The sequence below is a fragment of the Phaseolus vulgaris genome, chromosome 9 (genome assembly GCF_051622355.1).
Source record: "Phaseolus vulgaris cultivar YP4 chromosome 9, ASM5162235v1, whole genome shotgun sequence".
NCBI lineage: Eukaryota > Viridiplantae > Streptophyta > Magnoliopsida > Fabales > Fabaceae > Phaseolus > Phaseolus vulgaris.
The window spans coordinates 22200303-22218954 of NC_143506.1; the positions used below are offsets into that span (position 1 = coordinate 22200303).

The window sequence follows — 18652 nt, forward strand, 5'->3', positions numbered from 1 at the left end:
TATCATTATAAGAACACATTAACTATTTTTAGCATGGATATTTTAAAGTAAAATTTAACAAAATTTTAAAATAAATTACCCCTAGTTGACAGAGTACATTCACCTAAACCCTAAACACCTCAGCATTCGAAAATTCAACATCAAGATATAGAATTGCATCCTCAACTCAAATGCCATTTCAACAAATTTTTTTATTTTGAATTAAAATTTAATCAGATATTAAACTCTGTGTACATCCTAATTGATTACTCATAATATAGATTTCACTCATTTTAAATTTTAGTCAATTAATTTAAAAACATTGGTTTTAAATTACTTTATCTACAATCAATGTCAGGGTTTTCTGTCTATGAATAAAATTTGTTAAAAGACTTTTATGATGAAATTTTATCACAAAATGTAATGTATGTTAAGTTCTTTCATTTTTATAAATGTTATCTGATTGCTTGACAGAAAGTTCATATTGGAAACTGAATTCTTAATTTTTTATTTAAAAAATAAAAACATTTTTAAATATTTGGTGATACTACGGTTCCCAAATCAATTAACGAAAAGTTAAAAAAAAATCTAACTGGCTGAGTTATATGTTTGATTGATAAATTTTATTGATAAAAAACATTTAAGTTCCAGTATTTAACGGTGATGATTTCAATGTAAGTCCATCTAATCTTTGGGAAGAAAAAAGAAAAAAGATACTTTGGAACAAAGCAAGAGATCCCTTCATAGAAAAATTAAAAGAGTGGAAGAAGACCATTGGAGGCACTGGTGCAATGTTGGTTGAGAGAGACCAGTTATTTTGTATTGGCCTCTTATTCTTTCTTTCATCTCTGTGGTGTTCTTCTCTTTCTTTGCTTTGCCCATTTGTATGATTATGATGAGCCATCTAAATGGAATTAGAGATGGGTGATGTGTGCAATGGTGGTACCCAAGTGCTTTCGGTTAATTAGGTCCACAATTTCATTAGTTAGTGTTAAAATATTTATGTCCTTATTAGTTCCTTTAACTATGTCAAAAAGCAAGAAATATACATCGACAAATGAAAGAAATGAGATCATACTTTATAATGAGATGCAGGCCGGTGGCCAAAAAAATTGACACCCCTTGCTCTTGCTTAATTAAGTCAAATATATAAGCTAATAATATTTAGATATATATAATAATATATAATAAATATTTCTGAGGTTATCGAACAGGAAATGGCATTACAATGTTGTATGTGTTTAAAACTTTTTCTTTTTAGCTTGTCAAGTGAGTGAGTTTGTTGTTTGTTCTCATGGATGTCATAGGAGGTTGGAACTTATGAGTTTGTAGTTTTTGTTTAGATCTTGTTTTATTTGTTTAGAGATTCATATATAATGTCAATGGAGTTATATTAATTTATATTTTTTTAAGGTAGGGTGTGAAATTTTCAACTTTTAATAGAGATATATTATGATGTGGTTTAATTAATGACTTACTAGTTCAACAATTTACAATTTACCTACATACTGGCCAATTAGTAGATCTTAGAGATGTAATTTGGGTTCATCATTTGTCTTATGAAGCTTATGTAACCAAAGAAATGAAGTTGTGTTTAAAGAATGGAAGATTGATGTAAAAGAAATTTTCATTTAGCATAAATGCAAAATAAGAGGAAAATATCTAATTTTAGCTTTTCTATATTTATTCTGATTGGAGCTTATACCCATTAAATTGTTTGCATTCTTTAAGCTAGATGTCAGTTCTATTTGATTGAAGTGGCGGAAAAGGTGGAGCAGCGACGGTGAAGGCACATTTGGAGATGAAATGAAGAAGAAAAAAAAATAAGAAAAATAATAAGATATAAAGAAGAGATGAGAAAAGTAATAGAGTGTTTTCTTGTAGTGTACATATTAAGAAACATAAAAAAAAAAATAGTATTATCTCTGGATTTTTACATAAGGATCTGAATCCGTAAATAAATTCAACATTACCTACGAATAATATTATCTACGGATATTACCCACAAATTCTGAATTCATAGGTAAATTCAGCATTATCTACCAACTATTATCCACGAATCTTATTACCTGTCAACTTTTATTTACGGATATTTATTACCTACCAACTATTACCACGAATCTCTATTACCTACAAACTATCACCTACGGATCTCTATTACCTACCAACTATTATCATAATAATTATATACATAATATTAAAAATATTAATATAATATGAAGAATTATAAAATCATAATTAATATTCATAAATAATAATAACCATAACTAATTTATACATATTATTAATATTATAAAATTAATAATATTAATATAATAATTTAAATAATATAATTACTATTATATTAATAATAATAATAATAATAATAGTATTAATAATATTAGTAATATAACAAAATTAATAATATTAGTAATAATAACATTAATAATATAAATACTATTAATAAAAATATATATAAAATTAGCATTATTTATAATATTAATAATATTTAATAAAAATAAAAATATTTAATAATATTTGATAATATTAATAATATTTAAAAATATTAATAATATTTAAAAATATTAATAATATTTAAAAATATTAATAATATTTAATATTATTAATAATATTTAATAATATTAATAATAATAATGATATTAAATATATGAAGAATGTTATTAATTTTTATTTTATTAATTATATTAATATTGATAATCATACTCATAAGTATAATAATAATCATAACATGATAATAAAACTTGACTTATGTAATGGTTAAAGCTTTTATGGACATTTCTGAAGGGACTTGGTTTCGAGTCTCAAATACTTCACTTTAGTTCTAACATTAGTTATGATTGTCATAGCATATATAATAATTGAAAATAAAAAACTATATTCAAATAATAATTAAAAATTTAAAAATAATTTTAACATTTCTTACGGATTATAGTTGGTGGGTAACTGTTGTTTTCGTTACCCACGGACAAAGTATCCGTAGATAATGTTGATTTACCTTGTTGTTACATACGGATTTCGTGCGTAGATAAATTGAATTTTTCTTGTAGTGAAATGTTTTGATTTTAATTAACAACTTCTACTAAATGTGTGTTATGTACTCTTAATCAATAACTTTTGGAGTTTAATTCTTATCTTATTATATTTATATAATAGATAGTTTGTATGTTAAAAAAATTGGTCGAAAGCTCTTCGAATCCAATTCAATTTTGCTTTGGGGTCTTTATTTAAGTCATATTAATTAATTATGTTCAGCGTGTTAGTGGTGTAATGTATTTTATATGGATTAGTTCATGACTTATCGTTCTTGAATATATTTAAGGGTTTGTAATGTGTGGGAAGGACTCACTTTGAAGGACAAATTTTAAGGAATTAAGTATAGAGTTGAGAGTCTCACATTGACGAAAGAAGAACAATATCTAAGGAGAAAAACTTACAAACTCGTTTTAAGGTTTTGAGTTGAATGTGACATCAAATATCTCATGAGTTTACTGAGTACTATGTAGTAGCCAATGAACTATGTGGTAATTCTAAAACATGTAGGTCTTGATTCCACAAATTAGAAAATACTGACAACATTGACATATTAAAGGAAGATATATCAAAATAAAATAGTTGGATGAGGTCCAAAATACAATTTTCATCCCTGACTACCGTAGGTTTTTCCTACCATATTTAATGATAGTAGTCATTAGACTATCAAATTAAAAGAAATTATAGTTCCAATGCAAAGACAGTTTAACAATAGTGTTAATCCAACTAGCACCAAAGTGATTATAGTTTAGATATGGTCAAAATGACTCAAAGTTGTATCACAATGAATTTAATTATGAATTCAGTGAAATAGAATTCAAAACTTATCTGCAATCAATAAAAATTAGCAATAATAATAAAGTAAAAAAGGGATTGAGTTTGTTCGTCAGAAATTATTAATAGACGATTATAAAAAAAGTAAAGAAAGCAGGTTGATTCTCAAGTTCTTTTAGCAATGATTCTTCCTTGGTTTATAAATATGTATTATTCATTCAATCATCCAATATGATCGAATGGATCAAACATGAGTTAGCCAAAATGATGGAATCTAATTCATGAAACATGTATCCACTAATTCATTAAATACCCTACTTGTTCATGGTCTACTCATAAGGCTTATAATCTTTTACCTCTTGAATCATGCATCCAAGATATTTTTCATAATAATGCAAATTAAATCAAGAGTTTCAATTAAAGACAAAATTGAATCGTCAACATGCTTCAAAAACAACTTTTAAAACAAAAATTAAAACTCAAAATGACCAAATTGTCTACTACAGTTAGGTGTTGAAGAACAAAAATTTAAATTGTATAGAACCTCAAAATTCATTGAGAAATTATAAGGGAATCAATTCAAAAGGTTTAGTCTTTCATGCGGAAGATGAAAACAAGAAAATTACAAAAAGGGAATAAAACTAAGTCTAAAGTGTGTCGCACGACTCTTTGCCTCCCTCTTCTTCCTCTAATTTTCTTTATAATCTTTTTTTTTTCACAAATTCGAATTTATATCAAGATATTTGTTAACAATTATCAAATGTTTCTTTTCTCTGTTTCAACTTATTAAGCATATATTCTCTTTCCCAATAATTTCATATCTCGTTCTCGCTTCTCTTTTCAATGTATTGTTTCCAAATTCGATTCAGATTTGCATATTAATTATAATTATTAAGCCCAACGCTTTTGCGAGGGTATTGTAAAAGATTTACTTGGATAATATATTTGAAGGATATTTGCTTTGTTTTTAACATGTTTTGCAAAGGAGTTTTAATTACAAAAATTGAGAGAATATCCTCCTGTAATATTGAATTGGTTTTGGTTTGTGCTTTCTTAGAATGTAATAAAATCATTGAACTAGTATCTTCCTTTTCGAGAACTGAGCATCCCTCTATCAGTAGACACTTCAAAAAGATTGTCCCATGGCTTTAAACATAAGGAGTGTCGAGTCTTTAAATAATCAAACTTTTCAATCTTCAAATTGACATAATTCTTCATTCAGAAATCTTCGCAAAGGATAACCAAATTGGAATCTTTCTCTTCAGAGCTACTTTTCCAGCAATGGACACTTTAGGGAGACTGTCTAATGGGTGTGACAGATAAGATCGTATAGTCCTTCCAAACTTCAACACATTGCAATTATTCATTTGCATTGTCATTAATAAGGTCTAGAATCTCTGGAGATTATCAAGATCAAGATCAAGATGAGAACAAAATGTATTTAAAAACCAGATTTAAGCAACGGTTCTAATATGGTCTTGTTTTATCTAGATATATGAATTTAGTCTAAAAATAGTCAATTTTACTCTGAATTACTATTTAAGAAAATTATGTTAGACACTTTTAAGAGTGAATAGAATTTTACTTATCATTGAGTTATTTCTTCTAGTTGACCATTTTGCTTGCTGGATATACACAAAATAAATCCTAAATTTTAAACTATGAATTAAAGGCATGCCTTTTTATACAAGGGAATGACTATTTGAAAGAGTTCAAAAGGGGTGAGACCTTGTGGTCTAAGAAAATATATTGGGTGTCTAAACAAGAGTAAGGGATTTATTTTCTTTGTCTCTTCTTCCAAGCTTAAAAGAGGGGTGAACATGGTACCATTAAAATCTAAAATATCATCTTTGAGGATTGGAGGAGGAAAACGATTCAGTGAGGATGCATAAGTGTTCTTCATTGATGAAGAAGTGTGTTTGGTCTATGTAGAAGGAGTTGACATTGCAAAGGATGAAAACTCACTACAAGAAAAACCACTTTTTTCTTCAGCAAAAAATGAATGCAAACGAATGAAAATGGATGAAAAAACGTCAGATTTCCATCGACCATGAATTCGACGAGAAAAGTGTGGAAACAAAGTTTATTTTGCGTTAGTCAGCAAAAGCGATGCAAATTTAGTGAGCCATGCCGACGTAAAATAGACGCAAATATCGTCGTCCAACATAAAGAGGAACGAAATAATATTAGACTTTGTGTCATTGACGCAAACTATGTTAAAAAGAATATTACATGGGTCTAGCCCACGTAAAACTGGAAGCGAGAAAAAATATAATAACCATTTCCTCTCTGTTTGCTTTCCCTTCAAATGATAAAATAAACCATTCATCATTCAGATAAAATCATAAACAACATAAACAAGATAAAATAAAACATTCACCATTCACATAAAATCATAAACAAAATAAAATAAATCATTGATCATTCAGATAAAATCATAATCAACATAAACAAAAAAATAAATAATGAATCAAAACCTCATAAACAAATTTTGAAATATTTAAAATTACCTTTCACATTTTAGGTGGAAGAGAAAATGGAAGTTGGAGTTCAAGCTGGAAGTGCGATGGGGTGCAGCGGCAGTGGAGGACTTAAAATAAAGAATTAAAAAACTTAACAATAAATTTCTAAAAAAATAAAGAAAGAGAAAAATGTAGAGAAGACCAACGGCGGGACTGCGGTGGCAGAGGCAGTGTGGGGGCGGGAATGGCCGGCAAATGTAGTGGGAGCAGAGGCAGAGGCACTAGGGGCGAGACTCACAGGGGCGGAGGCTGAGACACCGGGGCTTGGGACTCGAGAATGAAGTGAGAGAAGAGATAAAACTTAGATTCATGTTTTTAATTTGGGAGAAAGTGATGTGAGAGAGCAAAATTTTGCTTTATATTAAAGATTTTGCGTCGACTTACCCGACGCAAAAACAACACAAAATGGAAAGTTGCTTTGTGTCGACTGTGGCCGACACAAAACAAAACGGATAACAAATTTACATCGGTTAGACCAACACAAATCTACGATTTTTAGGTTTAATTTTTAACTTAAATTTTCATTACGAATATAATTAAAAAATATTACACATAAATTTATATTTTATAAAAAAAATTTCAACTATTATTTTTACTATTTTTTCAATTATTTCTTTACTCTATTATTATTTTTCTTTTTTTTTAAATTATTTCTTAACTTTTTAAAATAATATTTTTAAATATTTTTAATATTAAACACTTTAATCAACTAAATAAATTTTATTTAATTAACTAATATCAAAATTTTAACTTTACTACAAAATAAATTATTCGAAACTAATATATTTATTACAATATTATAAATTCAATAAATTTACAATAAATAAATCTATACACATAATAAAAAAAATTAAAATGTGGCCGACGCATCAAATAATATTTTTTTTGACATGTAGCGTCGGTTACAGCAGATGCATAATTCAAATTATTTTTGTTTCTAGCATCGGTCTAACCGACGCAAAATAATAATAATTATTATTTTTCACTTTTTTTTCGTCCTCAATGGGTTGGCCCACGTAACATCATTTTTGTGTGGAATTTGCGTGGGTTTGACCAATGCAGCTCGCATCCACTCTTGATCGACGCAAATTTAACAGAGCTATTAGAGCGTTTTCTTGTAGTGACTTGAAAAAAATAAAGAAAGAAATTACAAAGACTAAATAAGAGACAATGGTTTGAGGAATATAAAAAATGAAAAAAAAAATAGAAAAAATTTATAAATTGATAGAAGTTTATGCCTTAAATGAAATGCATGATTTGATTTAGTTACATGAAAGTTGAGATAAATTAAATAGTAAAATGACTTATAAATATGCCAGTTAATAATATGATTGATAAAAGGTGATATATTCACTAAAATATTTTTTTTCAAAAGTTCAAAATCGGAGCCATTTATTATTGACAAAATAATTAATTAAAAAGATGTATTGAAAATAAGGATTAATTGAAGGTAAATATTTTGACTAATATGACACTTCAAGAAATCAACATAATCTTTTATCAAAAACTGTGAGTGGAATATAACTAGAAGGAGGTACCGAAATAATGGATTAAGTAAGTATCGATACAATATCTCTATACATAAAAAATTCTTTTGTACAATAAGTGTCGAAGTAATGTATTTTTTTAATGCTTGTTTTACATAAAGATTTGGAGTATAAACAAATTATAATTAATACATGTTATTTTGAAAAAGTGACAAATAGTGATGTAGGTTTAATAAAGATTGTAACCGATGACAATTATTGAAACAAATTGTTGTATATAGCTTATTGAAATTATCCATAAAAGCTTTATTATTTACATTAAAAAACACATAAATTAAATCTAATTATCTATTTGTTTTTATTTGCAAAAAACTGTATTCAAAACAATATTATATCCATTCTAAGTTCTTTAACTCTAACTTTTTTTTATATAGTTAATCGAAATGTAAAAGGTGTACACAGTGCGACTCCAATCAACCCACAGAAACCTCACTTCATCACTAAACCTCCACCGTCCCCAGTTGCAACTCCCAGCTGCTGTTACGTATAACATCCATCTTCTGATCTTTTAAAGCCGTGCATGTGTTTCATTTAGCGTGTTGTACAACATCCAAGTAGGTTGCATATTCCTTCTCGGGTATCATCATGCCTCCATGCATTATCCTTGCAAAAAGAAAACATTTCCCACATTTCCATAGCAAATTACCAGTTTTAGTTATCTATCACATATCCTCTGCTCCTACCTCCCATCCTTAAAAACTACATTGTTTATATTTTCCAGAGGCTCCAGATTATTGCAATCCAAAGACTTTTCAATAAAAAATTCAGTTTTTTATTTTTATTTTTTACCTTTATCCACTTATCACAATTAGTCTAAACTTTAAATACTATGTCATAAGATAGGAATAAGTGTTAGACGGTTTCCAAGTGTTCTAGACATAGGGGACAAATTTTAGTGTTTAACTCTAAATATGTGATAAAACTGTTGGAAATCTCACATCAACTAGAGATTAAGACATTTTATAGTATATAAGTGGGTGCAAACTTCACCTTATAAGTTAGTTTTATAGGGTTGAGTTAGGCTTAAAGTCTACTTCTTAATATGATATTAGAGTTATTTCGAGTCTATCTAGCGAGAGTTTGTTGGGTTTATCAGACCACCCACTATCAAATCGTTATTGGATCACTCATAATATATAATATCATGCACGAGATTGGTAGCCTCAGCGTGAAGGAGATGTGTTGGAGATCTCACATCGACTAGAAATTAAGACATAGTATATAAGTGGATGTAAACCTCACCTTATAAGCTGCTGATTTTATAAGGTTAAGTTACTTAAAGTCTACTTTTTAATAAAAACATTTATGAAGCTATGATTTTCATTCAAACAAGCCTCAAAACCAACACATCTTCAATATCTCTCAATTATAACTTCTACAAAAACTCTTGTAATGCTAATACTATTTTAAAAAGGTTTGCATATATGTTTTATGTGTACGCTTTGTGAAATGCATGAAAAATTTATTCAGCATTTATTTTTTTAATGTTCTAATGCTTTATGTATTTGGAGTTGGGTTCGAAAGATTTTTCTTACTTCTCATTTCTCTAATAAGGATGATCTTTTTGCTTTTATTAAGAGTGATGGTAGTCCTTTGGTTAAATTGATTAAGCTTGTTGTAGTAACTTTTTCTATTTGGATGATATGGCGTATGAGGAATTATGTTAGATTTCACGATAAGATTGATTTTTCTACGGCTATTTCATTCATTAAAGATTTAACTTGTCTAGTGGGAAATTCATCAAAAGCTTCAATGAGAAATGATATGGTAGATTTCAATGTCATTAAGTTTTTTGGTATTAATTCTTGGAATGGTAAAGTTATTCTTCCTCTTCCCGTTAGATGGAAGTTCCCTTCGTCAGGCTGGGTTAAAATTAACATTGATGGGGCTGCTAGGGGTTATCTGAGTCTTTCTACTTGTGGAGGTATTTTTCGTGGGAGTATTAGAGACTTTATTGGTGGTTTCTCTGATTTTCAAGAAGTGCAGACTTCTTTGATTAATGAGTTTTTATGGAGTTATACTATGGATGAAGCTCAAAAAATGGGTCTTACTAATGTATAGCTTGAATGTGATTATACCTTGGTTTGTGCTGCTTTTGCTACCATGACTAATGTTCCATTGATGCTTTAATGGAACACTAGTCTTAATTATTGTAGGAAAATCAGGTTTAGGGTTAATCATATTTTTCGTGAAGGGAATGCGTGTACGAATAAACTGACTAGTTTAGGATCTATTCATAGGAAATTTTTTCATTGGTATAATAGACTTTCATCTAGTTTGTTCTTAGAATTCTTTATAAATAGGTATAGGCTATCTACATATCCTTTTTTTTAATATATGGATTTTGGTTTAACCCTCCATATTTTTCTGTATTTTTTTTTAATAATATCTTTTCCCGTAATGACAAATGATTATTTTTACTTGAAGTATCATCATATATCATATGTCAAGTTGCATAATAATAGTTAACAAGTTTATAAAAAAATAAATGTTTATCTACCATCAAATGAATTTAACATATATTATAACTTGAGTGTGCTAAAAGTAGTTTAAAAAATTAATTTTTGTAAGTGTTGTAAGATTGAAGATTGGATGTGTTTCCAAATTGACAAATTATATAGGTAAATATGTCTAAGATAGTGGGTGTGACTAGAAGCTATGATGTAACCAATGCTGCAATTTAAAGAAAAACGTTAATACTATAAAACTTATTTATACATTTAATTATAGGTTGTTGATAAAAAAAAACATTTAATTATAGGTTAAAGCAGAAGGAAAAAGCTGGGATTGGAATTACATTAGTGTACACGTGTGATACTTTGATTTTGACGCTGAATTCTACCTCATTCATACAAACCAACCTTTATTTAATTTTGCACTTCCCAACTACCGCCACTACCTATTTTAACCTTTAACTGAAATTCAGGACCTCTTTTACTTCATGTTCTTCTACACTTCTAGAACAATGACACACTTTTTATGCAAGAATAAATATTTCAAAAATGTAATACCATCTATAATATATTTTAACTTTTTTTTCCTTAAACCTAGAGTTCAATTTTATTTGATTTTTTTTCAAAAAGAGATTGTTAAAATTTATATTTTTTTAAATGTGGTCGCTGTCATTGTTTACTACTAAAGTAACATGTTACATCAACAACTATACAAAGGTGAGATGGGACATATATAGATAAAACCAATATTTAAAAGAAAAAGTAAAAGTAAATTTATACATTTAAAGGAATTAAAAATATATTTGATCTAATATATTATGTCACGTGTTCTAACTCGACTTCATATTTTTGAAAAATTTAAATTGAGAAGGATTTTGTTGGGCATAAGAACAATATGAAGTAGATTGAATGATCTCTTGCATTTATAGATGTGAGCTACGAACAAACTAAATTTGCAGCGGTCTTACTCGTAGTTGGTTAATAATGGACACATATTCAATTCCTCACATTTTAAATGAGTTAATATTAAGAATGTTAGTTACAAGTTCAACCCTACCTTCATCACAAGGAAAAAAAAAATGGATCAGTGGGATTGCGTATGACTGGCTTGTCTTTTTTTTTCCTTTAAGATTCGTTAATAATATTAATTTAAACGTTACTTTTTAGGGGCTTAGTGATTTTTCATTTGAGTTTGAGAATATACTGTTGCTCGTATTTTAGCTTGTACATTATACAAATATTTTTTTTTACTTTTATATAATTAAAATCATAAGAAATAATTTTTTTAATATATAAATTATATTATAATTAAAATTTATTAAAAACGGATATATTTTAATATGTAAATTTTATTTTAAACTTATGATAAAAAATTAATTTAAAAATTAATATATAAGGCTAAGAAAATCAGGAATATAAATAAAAATAAAAAGCGAGTAATTGATGGTAAGGGGAATTCTTTTTCGGTAATGGCTACATGAAATAAGAAAAGAAAATACTGATTAATATATCTTATGGAGAGAGAACACAACCTATAATTTCTCTTTTGTAATAGAACTGGATCATCCAAAAAAAATGCCTCATAGTATTTTTATTTATGATTTAGCTGAAACTATATTTTTTTTTATAAAGAAAAAGGTTTTAGATAATTTGGGTTTCATAATTTCATCAAAGTTAGATCGTGTCCTCAATGCTATCAAAACACTTATAAAAATACGTATACTATTCATGTTCATTTATATTCACGTTCTTCTTTTTTTATTAGAAAAAGAAAATTGAGATATTTCAGGAATACCTCAATCCTGATACAAAATCTTCTAAACCACTCACACAGCCTGAAAAATATCATCAGATACTTACTAACCTAATTTTTTAACAACAGACCTTATGCACACTAGTGGTTCGAGACACCAATCAGAATAAAAAAAACACATGCTAGTCTAACTTTTGCAATTATCCATGACCAAACTTTCAGCTGAACTATCATGAAGATTTCACCATGATCTATAGTACCATTTCTAAAAATCTTCTCATTCCTTTGTTTCCAAAATTCTTCAACGACTGTTATCCATACACAAAATCATATGTTATTGACGAGTTCACTTTCCTTGGTCAACCTAAACTTGGTGAGTGCTTTTTAGAATCATCATGAACGATCGAGACCACCCCCACCCATTCATAGCATTTCGCCCACACCAGCCAAACTACCCTACAAGTACAAAAATATGTGACATTGTTTCCTCTTCCTCCCTACACAAACAACATATGCTATTCTCCACTAAAATATCTCTCTTCGCCAAATTTGCTTTAGTTGCTATTTTATCCTCCAACACCCTTCATGCAGTCAAATGAGCTGATGATTGAGCCTTTATCCTCCAAAACCCCTCATACACAAATACTCCTCCCCCTGCTCATCGTCTTTTATGATATATGTTGATTTGACTGTACACTTTGTTATATCACTAACCTTCTACACCCACTGATCCTCCTCTTCCTCGTTGATACTCTTGCTTCCCATCAACCTTCTCATATCTTGTTCTTGGTATTTTTCCTGATCGAACAAGCTCCTCCTCCATCCTATCTTCCATACCCACTGCAAATTACTATTTCACTCCCCTCCTTGCCACAACTTATCACCCTTGCCTATAATTTATATCCACGTTCTTATATATAGTATATGAACTATTTAAAAAAATTGGGTAAAAGAGTAGAGATTAAATGAATAACTTTGATTAAATTGAATGATCATATATATATATACTCTCTTACATCAAAGTATGTAATTTTATACTTATAAAATTTAATAATTATGTACTGTTAAAAATATGTACTAAAAGTGATCGTTTATATCAAGTAATTATAATAAAACCCAACACTTATCATATATGATGATGTATAATTAAATTAAAATATACCTATATTTTCTTATATTTATATATCATACAAAATGTATCCATTTTGTTTATGCATTAAATATTTTAATTTTGTTATTATACAATTCACTCATGGCACAAGGGGTGATCAAAATTACAGTTATTATCATTTAAAGAAATAACATTAATTAAAACGCATATGAATTCATGTTGAAATTGAGTGAAGTTATTAGTTTGCTATATTTTTCTGAAAGCTGTATCATTTAAATTTACCAGCTCTACAGCATTTTCTTTAGTTTCCAAACCTTCTAATTTAAGTTTTCCTATCTTTCATTATTTTCAATTTGTTATATAATGATTTATTGTTGACATTAGCAAGGATGTTTATTTTTGCTGATATATGTCACACCTGTGCATTTTTTTAAGACTGATGAGGAAAGGTAAATCAATATTATAAATAAAAAAATAAATAAAAATTATGCGGAGATTAAAACTAAACTCATAATGAAATAAAAAAAATACAAAGATGAAGAAAAAATGAAACTCAGAAATTACTTTTAAGAATTCAATTCTTATGAAAGTATAGGAAGTGAGTCCCACCAAATAAAATTTTAATCGTAAATAAAAACATAGTTAACCAATTTGTTAGTTCAAGAATTACCTTATATAAAGGTATGTAACAAACGAAATAACATATTCTGGCACACACCATTTTCCTTCTATGTATTATTTTGCACCAATTTAGTAGTGAAATGGATATCAATATATAGCTTGCACGTTTTGCAATAAAGCAAAAATTTATTGACATTTTGAAATAATTTGATTTAAACCTCTTAATAATACACACACTAAAAACATATTTTATGCATTATTCATGGCCTAAACACATCATTTTTCAATTCATACTCCTCCTCTGCCTTATATTTTATTGGCGTGTGTCCAAATTTATAGTTATGACGTCATTGTTTGATTTCAGTGACCATTTTACGTCAGAATAAGAATGTCAAGAATAGGAAAAAAATATTTGGGTTGTTGCATGTCCTGAGGACACATTGTATCACTTATTTGCTGTCCACCAAATTAACAACCATTTATACTTATATTTTTATTTTTATTCAAATTTATTAAAATTCTTAAATAGCCACATTCTTAATCAACTATTGAATCATGAATATTAGATAAGTTTTATTCTTTATCTCATGAGAAGAAAAACTAGACAATAGTAATGCATAATAATCTTGTAATAAATATGATAGATGTTATCTTAATTTTTTTAGCCTATAAACATTAATATCTTTCATGAAATTAGATACTTGTGATGATTAAATAGTAACTCTAACATCATATTATATAAAATGAGTTTAAATCTAATAAATCGATTTGATTTATAGAATCTAGATGCTGATAAAAAATATAGAATCTCCAATAAATAAATCTTCCATAAATATCTATAAAAACAATTTATGTACAGCAATGTATATTCAAAATATATATATATATATATATATGAATTTATCTAGCAGCAATGTATATTCAAAATATAATGAGTTATTTATGAATTAATTTTCAACTATTGCATGTTTATAAGTCATAATAAATAAATAAATAAATAAATAGTGATATAATTTAAAACCATTAATTTAATGTAGTTATAATTATCCTAACTATTATCAGTGGTTATCATAAAAAAAGAAAACAGAATTACAAATAAAGCATAAAAGAGCTTTTGATACACAAAATTTAATCTCATTACCAACTTACTTTCCTATATAAGATTCTACAATAAACACAAGCAGCAATGACTAAGATTCAGGTATCATCATCAATCTCGTGAATTGTTGACCAAGGAAGAGTTAATGCATGCATTGTATTCATTAAGAAGATACACCTACACTTGATCACAATCTTGCAATTAGCATATATATATATATATATATATATATATATATATATATATAAATGTATGTATGTGTGTGGCATAAAAGATAGCTGCATCTGCCACTACTTTTATTCTTCGTGAGCTTTGAATCGAAGTTGCCATTACATAAAAAGAGACAAGACATTGCAGTGATCAATCTCTGCAAATTTTGAATACCTTATGCGCTTACTATGTCTATTCATAGAGCTCAACCCCAAACCACGCGCAGCAAACGTGTGCCTCACACTAATCACTGCCCTTAACCAGATCACATCAACACTCAAAGCTTTATTTTTCAGACGGGGACAAGGAAATAACATTAAAGTTTTATAAACAAAAAAAGTTGGAAAATTTTCACTCTAAACACAACCTGATGATGATAGGCCTCATCATAATTACGATGGCCTTCTGCAAAACTATAAACTAGAATTGCTATTTGCTAAATGCTAGAATTCATAATGAAGGGTGAAAACTAGAAAGCTAATTAAACTACAATCATAAAAGTATCATACCAAGTTAAATAATTAAACCCTTGATTGGTCATTATGATGAAGAGACACCCACACCAAGAAAATCAATGAAAGGAACTTCTTTGGGTTCGATAATGGTCTCATCTTCAGTTGTTTGTTGTTGGTGATCTTTCTCTGTGGAAGCCTTCAACTTGGTGAATGTGGATGAGTTATTATCGCAAAAACTCATCAAAAGGTCCCTCTTTATCCTTCCATCATTATCAGAACCAAGGAAACTAAAAGGACTTGTTGGAACAACCCTCTTGTAGTTGGGAAGAGAGAAGGCAGGATTTGGATAAATTCTGAGAAACGATCTATCTGAGCTTCTGGAACATTCTGAGAGATAAACACTAGAAGAGCAAGAAGAACCGTTGAAATAGTCTCTCCCTCCTTTCCTATCCACTACTGCAGAACCGTTTGTGGTTGTTGGCACAGAAGCAAAATTCCAAGACGCCAGAGAACTAGAGGGAGTAGTATCTGCAACTATCCTATTATTATTATTGTTATTATCCTTATTATTATCGAGGCTCCGAAAGTCAAAGAATCTTCCATTCTCCAATCCAAATCTCGTACTAAACAATAGGTCTTGATGAGATTGTGGTGTCCTCTTCTCGAGGAACGTGTTGGAATCGTTGTAAACATCTTGGAAACTTCTTTTCCCACATAACTTCGATTGTTCCCTCTGCTTTCTTGCCATTATAACGTGCCAGTGGTTCTTCACAGCATTATCAGTTCGACCAGGAAAAAGCCTCGCTATGAGGGCCCACTTGTTCCCGTGAATTCGATGAGCTGCGAGTAACCTCTCTTCTTCCTCTTCTGTGAACGGTCTTCTGTTGATTCTTGGGTCAAGCTGATTGAACCACCTTAATCTGCAACTTTTCCCTAAGGAACCAAAATATGATCATATAATTAAGGTTTATTAATCACAGCTGACACAGAGACATGCACAATTTTTAAGCAGAGAATTAACAATTTTTATCTATAAATATGTATATAGATGTTAATATAAAGTGCTTAAGGAGTTAATCTAGTTGGCTCTAGCTCGGTGCAATAGTATTAATTCAAGCTATAATTAATAAGAAACCCTTGAATTAGATCTTCCACTGTTCCACTAAGATTTTTGATTAACTTGCTAAGAATTAATCCGACCTACGAGAGATTGATATATACACATGAATCATAAAGATATATGTTTATATATATATATATATATATATATATATATATATATATATATATACCTGATCTTCCTTGGAGCTTCTCAGCAATTGAATTCCAGTTTTGAGCACCATATTGTTCAACAAGTTGTCTAAGCTTTTCATCCTCAGCAGGTCTCCAGTGGCCACGGGGACAAGTCTTAGGGTCTTCACCTGCTGAAGAATCCTCCATGGAATGAGGAAGAGATACTGTTACTGTGGATGGAGGTTGAGGGTAGAGATATTGTGGTGCAGCAGCTAGCGGCGAGAAATCTTGAACATCAAGCACAGAAAAGAGAAGTCTGAAAGAAGATATATAAGTGGAGGAGGGAGGGGTTGGTTTAGGGTTGTGGATGGTAAGTCACTTTTGTTGTCTTCACACGACAGATTGTGCCCTGTGAACATGTACTTAAATAGAGACCTTATCAAATTCCTCTTTGCTTTTAACAAGAAAAAGAAAACAAAAAGAAAAAAAAGAAAGAAATGAAATGCCTATTGCCGTTCGATCCTTTTCGAATTCCCTCAATTATTATATAAACCATCGCACCACGTTAATAATCAAATCCACTTGTTTGGTTATCGTATAGTTCTTATTAAAGGGACGTCTCTCCTCGATCGAAGACTGTGGTTGATTTCCCACATCAGGTAATTGCGACCTTCATAAAATGAAGCAGTTTCTAAGCAATATCGATACACTAAGTTGTTGGACAATTTATCATTCTTAAACAAATTATATATTATAATGCAAAATAAAATCCTTCCAAAAAAATTCTTTCTATCATAAATGGTGATACAAACAACACAGCCTTTTTTGTGTCTTCAACCGGATCACTTCAATATCTGTGTCTATCCTAAAATATTATCCACTTATTGTTACTAATATGTTGATTTTGTACTTCTATTAAAAAATATAAAAAAGAAAAGAGTATTCTAATCTCTTAATTTTTTTTATAAATAGATATCTAAAACTTTATTTTTATTATTAAATTTTACCTCATTTTCATAATAGAATTATGAACTTCAAATTCTTTTTAGTTAATCCTTATTACATTTCATATTTTTTTTTATAATAAATAACTTGAACTTAAACTACATTCTAATGGTTCTTAAAAAAAAAATCTATAAATATTATTTTATTGTGTTAGAATCAAATTATTTGCATTATAAACCTATCACTCTTTAATCCTTTTTTTGTTACAGTTTATTTTCTCATATCTTGAATATACCAAATATGAGTTCAGAAAAAAAGGTCTTTGTTTCCTTATTTCTGAATCTAGTATATTCTAATAATGTTTGGGAAAGTGATCTAATATAAATATAAAACAAATCAATTCTAGGGATTTAATAAATAAAAGATTGAAATTTTTTCTTTACTATATATATATATATGTGGTTTGGTCCCAATTAATGAGATACAATTTGTAAAGGATAAATTTTAAGGATTACATGAGATAAAATTATAATTAATGTATTTATTTGTAAAAGGAGAGATAAAATGTAAAATTAATTGAAAAAATAGTTTAAGTAAGATATTTATAAAATGAAGTAAAGTTTAACTATCAATTAAGACGCATTAAAATTTAAACTATCAATTGAAAAGAAAAGTTCTGAAAACTTATGTTAAATATATTTTTTTCCTCTTATTTATATTTTAAGTTTTAATTTAGTATTTTAAATTAAAATACTTTAACGCCTTTAAATTTCTATGTTGGAATAAAATTATACGAGTCCGTTAGGTTTTTCTTACACTAATTTGACCAATTTAATGGTATATGATAAGAAATACCAAGTCAATGGATTGATAACTAGTTTTAAAAGTAACAGAAGAACTAATTTTTTTTCTAAGAGATA

At 28.4% G+C, this 18652-nt stretch overlaps 1 protein-coding gene across 1 annotated transcript; it reads right to left on the reverse strand.

Moving 5' to 3' along the window:
• Positions 1–15364: 15364 nt before the first annotated feature.
• On the reverse strand, positions 15365–17305 carry LOC137823080 (uncharacterized). The gene is made up of 2 exons (XM_068628193.2): positions 16847–17305; positions 15365–16487 (listed from the first exon to the last, which is right to left on the reverse strand). Exons 1-2 carry the CDS (start codon positions 16992–16994, stop codon positions 15640–15642), a joined length of 996 nt encoding a protein of 331 aa, XP_068484294.1. The 5' UTR covers positions 16995–17305; the 3' UTR covers positions 15365–15639.
• Between the last annotated feature and the right edge of the window lie 1347 nt (positions 17306–18652).